Source organism: Nannospalax galili, unplaced genomic scaffold (assembly GCF_000622305.1).
Source record: "Nannospalax galili isolate Female #2095 unplaced genomic scaffold, S.galili_v1.0 scaffold285, whole genome shotgun sequence".
Lineage (NCBI taxonomy): Eukaryota > Metazoa > Chordata > Mammalia > Rodentia > Spalacidae > Nannospalax > Nannospalax galili.
The window spans coordinates 3,542,297-3,547,636 of NW_008355157.1; the positions used below are offsets into that span (position 1 = coordinate 3,542,297).

Genomic DNA, 5,340 nt, shown 5'->3' on the forward strand with positions numbered 1-5,340 from the left:
TTTTTGAGACAGGGTCTTCCTGAACCCCAGTTTGCCTGGAACTCACTATGTACACCAGGCTGGCCTTGATTTCACAGAGATATGCCTGCCTCTGCCTCCTGAGTGCTAGAATTAAAGGTGTGTGTTACCACATATAGCTCTTTTTCTTTTTTCTTTTGATATTATATTACCATGTCCTCAGCACCTATGCACATGTTGTAAGTCCTCAGTAAATCTTGAATTAATGAATTTTAAATGCGTCTTTTCAAATGAATACTTTTTGGGGACAGGGTCTCCCTAGTTCCAGCTGCCTGAAGCTCACTATGTGGACCAGGCAGGCCTCCATACACAGAGGTCAACCTCTGCCTCTGCCTCCTAAGGTGCAAGCCACAATACCCAGCTCAAATGAATAGGTTTTATAAAAAGATGTCCACTAGATGGCACTGTTTTCAAGCTTTATGTGATTATGCCAGCACAAAAGATAGGTCTTTTGCTCTTGCTTGCCCTAAAGAAAACAAGATCTTTGTGAAATCACTGGGATTAATACGCAGCATTATCAATTTATATATTTACACTTAGCTTTTGAGATTTATATTGGAGACAGGGTCTCCTTGCAGGCCAGCTGGTCTGTAACTTGCTATATAGATCAGGTTGGCCTTGATCTCACAGAAATCCACCTACCTCTGCCTCCAGAGTGCTGGGATTAAAGATATGTACCACCATGTGGTGATTGATTTGTCTATTTTTATCTTATGTGTACGAATGTTTTGCCTACATATATATATAAGTACCCCCATGTCATGCAGTGCCTATGGAGGACAGAAGAGGAGAATTGATCCTCTGAAACTAGTTAAGGACTGTCACCAGCTGGCCTATAGGTGCTGGGAACTGAACCCAGGTCCTCTGCAAGAGTGGTCAGTGCTCTTAGCTGCTGAGCCATCTCTCAGCCCCTGATTTATATTTTTGAGAATTTTTTATAAAGTAAAAATCATTTGGAGAAACTCACAGAAAATTTTAGCATATTGGTAAATTGATAACTGTCCAACACAGTTGTTTATCAGGGTAGTACACTGACCACTATTCCTTCTGAGAAGGCTTAGTGGAGTAAGAAAGCAGCAATGAATTTCAGAACCTTTCACCTTTCTCTAGTTGAACTCCAACCTCGTGTTGGAGGGCACAGTGTGTTGTGCCTACTGTTACACCGTCACCAGCAAGTTAGGTGTTCTCAGCCTGGCTTCTGTCAGCTGCATATCCAAACTTTGAGAAATTTCTCTAGTTGATGTTGCTATACCTGTCCTTTTGAAAAACTGGTGGGTTACAAGTACCAGAGATTTTTCGCTGACTTCTCTAACTGATACTAAAGTCAATGAATATTTGCCGTAATAATAATAAAAATTATGCATTTTTACCAAACTTCAGAATTAGCCATTCAGCTGTGCTATGGCCAAAGCATTTCTTCTTGCTTTTTTTTTTTTTTTTTTTTTTTTTTTTTTGTCTTTTTGAGACAGGATCTCCCTGTAGCCCCAGCTGTCCTGGAACTCACTATGTAGACCAGGCTGGCCTTGAACTCACAGAGCTCCACCTGCCTCTGCCTCCCTAGTGCTGGGACTAAAGGTGTGCGCCACCACACTGGGCTCCTTCTTGCATTTTCTTGCTTCCCGCTCTTCTTCCTTTTCAATCCCTGTGTCTCTGTTCAGCACTTCTGCAGGGTCAAGTGCTTTGTTTTGTTTTTTGTTTCCACTCTGTACCCCTCTTTGAATACTATTCTTATTCTTAAAGTATTTTTTAACTGCTTTTTATTCAACCAAATTATGTTTTCTTTTCAATTTATTCAAAATGTACTTTAAGAAAGTTGTTGAGCTGGGCTGGGTGGTACACACCTTTAATCCAAGCACTTAGGAGGCAAAAGCAGGCGAAACTCTGTGAGTTCAAGGCCAGCCTGGTCTACATAGTGAGTTCCAGGCCTGCTAGAGCTACAGGGAGACCCTGTCTCAAAAAACAAAGCAAAACAAAACAAGAAAGTTGAATACGTTTATTTTTATCTTCTTTTTTCTTGTTTTAGGTTTTCCCCTCTCATTTCTGATTATAGCATATGTAAGGAATTTATTCTGTTTATCTCTCTAAAGTCCTTAGTCTCTTCTCAGAACCCTGTAACTGTTTGGAGAGGAAAATACTGCTCTTTTGAACTTTGGAGTCTCTAAATGAACATAAAATATAAGATTGTTTTAGTGTTTACAGTTGCTCCTCCAAGCCTTCCAGGATGGCTAAATACCAGGGCTGACCAAGCATCATTTTAATTGGGATACAGTTACACTCAAAGAATTTTATTTTTAACATTTTAAATCCTATGCATTTGTAATTTCTAGTAATGCTTTCTGTGTCTTATTCTGTTCTGCTACATGATGTTTCAACTTGTCACTCTTCTGCACTTGGCCTACCCCATATTATTAGGGTTAGCTTTGGGACTTCAAGTCAGTGATTAGAAAACGTTTTTTAGATCAAGAAGTCACTGGATAGCATTTGTTTGTTCAGAGAATAATTTTCTGTTTCCTAAGCAACAGAATTTATTAAGAGAGCATTAAAATTTTAAAAATATTTTATTTATTATTTTTATCTTATGTGTATGAGTGTATTGCCTGCATGTATGTGAGGGCACCTGTGTCATGCAATGCCATGGAGGTCAGAAGAGGGCTTTGGAGTCCCCTGGAACTGGAGTTAAGGACGGTTCATAGCCTCCATGTGGGTGCTGGGAATCGAAACTGGGTCCTCTCTGCAAGAGCAGTCAGTGCTTTTAACTGCTGAGCCATCTCTCCAGCCCCTAAGAGAGCATTAAATTTTAATTGAGAAAGCATATTTCCTTCAGTGAGACATGAGAACTTATGTATGATTATCAGTACGATAATGTACTTTATTTGCTCAAATAGACTTTGTTCATTCAAGCAAATGAAAGCAGTTTCTTATTTGCAAATATGTTAATATAGCTGCCAGACAAAAATGATTTATAAACACATTAATTTCCAGAAAACTAAATCATGGAGACATTGTTGCTTGCTCAAAATTTGATGATACCTAGAACTTTGCTGTTCTGGTGCTGACAGCTAACCTCCATTCACATGTACAAAGGGCCTTTTGGCTGTATCAACTGTATTGATGTCTCAGGAGTTTCCAAAGTAAAATTCACTGGAGCCTCAGTAGTGTGACTTTGAGTATTTGTGATTGTTTTCTCTTGTACTCCTCCATAGACTGGTTGAGATGGCAGAATCCCGTTTTCCTAGATATTTTAACACTGAAGAAAAATTACTTTTGACAAGTAGTAAAGTTCATCTTTACCGGGAACTCACCTGTGATGAAGTTCTACAAAGGTATGCTGTTTTAGATTTTGATATTTTAGTAATGCTTTGAAGATTTATTCTTTTATTGTTCATATTTTCACGAGTAAAATAATTCTTATATAGTACGATTATGGGAAATACCTATTTCTGTATTCTTTATTTGTTGTAGCCTTTAAAATTTTTTTAAAGTGGAAAAATGTTTTAGCATCTAAGTGGTTATTATCTATTGATCATTACCAAATTACCTCAAAATGTACCAGCTTAAAACAGCAACTATGTATTTTCTGAGGACTGAGTATCTAAGAGTGGCTTGATTGGGATTTCTATCTCAGAGTTACTCAAGAGGTTGAAGTCAAACTGTTATCCAGGACTATAGTCATCTCAAGGCTCCACTGGGGCTGGCATGTCCAAGCTCACTCATGTGCTTGTTGGAAGGCCTCCACTTCATAACATGCAGTCTCTTCATAGAATCACAACATGGCAGACTTCCCCCATCCCCAGAATGGGTAAGAAAAAAGCTGTCCAAGGTGGCTGTTGTGGTCTTTAAACCCTACTGTCAGAAATGAGAGGGCCATTGCTTTGTCATGTGCTATTGGTCACACAGACCCAACTATAGCCTAGTCTGAAAGGGACAGTGCAAGGGTGTGAAGTGCCAGGAAATGGAAGTAAGAGCCATTTTTGGAGACTAGCTACTGCAAGTAGTTCACTCTAAAGTTTCAGCCTTAACAGTATTATAGCAGAATGTGAAAATACTTTCTCTGTTTCCAGAAGAAGGCAGTATGTGCTGAAGTGCTGAAACTTAAGTTATGTGTGCTAAATATTTGCAATCAGCCACTATAGCTTAGGGAAGAATAGTTTGTGTGTGTATGGGGGTGGGGTTAACTGGGATTGAACGTAGGGCTTCACGTATGTCAGGCAAGTGCTCTGCCAAGGAGCTACATCCTAGCCTTTTAAAAAAGATTTTATTTTGAGACAAGGTCTTGCTGTGTTGCCCAGTTTAGCCTTGAACTTTTTTTTTTTTTTTTTTTTTTTTTGAGATTGATTTAATAACAACATACTTAGGTGTACCCTAGGTTCACACTAGTAATCCCAGCACTGGGGAGGTGACAACAGGTGGAATCACATCACATCCACAGCCAGGAAGCAGACAGTAATGAATACTGTGCTCAGCTCACTTTCTTTTTACACAGTCCAGGATTCCGGCTCAGGGAATAGTGCTACCCACAATGGGCAGGTCTTCCAACCTCTATAAACTTAATCAAAATAATCTTCCATAGGCAGCGACAGAGGCCTGTCTCCCAGGTGATGCTAGATCTCATCAAGTTGACAGTTGAGATTAACCTTCATGCATGTCAACACACTTCTTCCAAGAGCAAATCTTCTAACTGAACTTAAAAGGGTCCAAACGGGTGATCATTTCTCTTCAGGTTTTTTTTTAACACTCTGAAGAAAGAGCCCCATTAGCTTTCTTGGCCAGTAGAGTAAATGGGACTACACAGAAGTATCACAAGGAGAGCTCTTGGATCTACAATAGGAACCCTGTGCCTGTCTTTTTGCTTTTTTTTTTTTTTTTTTATCTTTGATAAGGAAATGTTTCCATCTTCAAGATTCCTTGGTGGAAACAGACCATCCTTGATGAGGCATACTTTATATTCAAGCCAATCATTCATTCATCCAGCATTTGTTGAGCTCTTACTAAAAGCCAGGCATTGTGATGTGCTAAGGATGCACCAATGGACAAGATGGTCCTGGTCCCCATCCTCAAGGAGCTTTCAGTCCAGTGGGGAAAACAGTTAAGACATTAACAAGTTATCAGGGCTCGAGAGATGGCCCAGTGATTAAGAGCACTGGCAACTCTTGCAGAGAACCTGGGTTCGGTTACCAGCACCCATATGGCAGCTAGCAACTCTGTTAACTCTAGTTCCAGGGGCTCCGAAGCCTGGTTTCTACTGGTCACAGTCATACATACTGCAGTTACTAGTGTGAGGGTTTGGATTGGTTTGGTTTGTGGGGTTTTTTTTTTTTTTTG

The 5,340-nt window shown here is 39.7% G+C and overlaps 1 protein-coding gene across 7 annotated transcripts in view; it reads left to right on the forward strand.

The window, feature by feature from the left end:
- Positions 1–5,340, forward strand: part of Rad51b (RAD51 paralog B) — a 617,902-nt gene that overhangs the window by 36,327 nt on the left and 576,235 nt on the right. For all 7 annotated transcript variants that reach the window (XM_029555562.1, XM_029555563.1, XM_029555565.1 and 4 more), the window contains exon 6: positions 3,222–3,341. In XM_029555562.1, the coding sequence (XP_029411422.1) occupies positions 3,222–3,341 (120 nt within the window). The remainder of the gene's footprint in view (positions 1–3,221; positions 3,342–5,340) is intronic.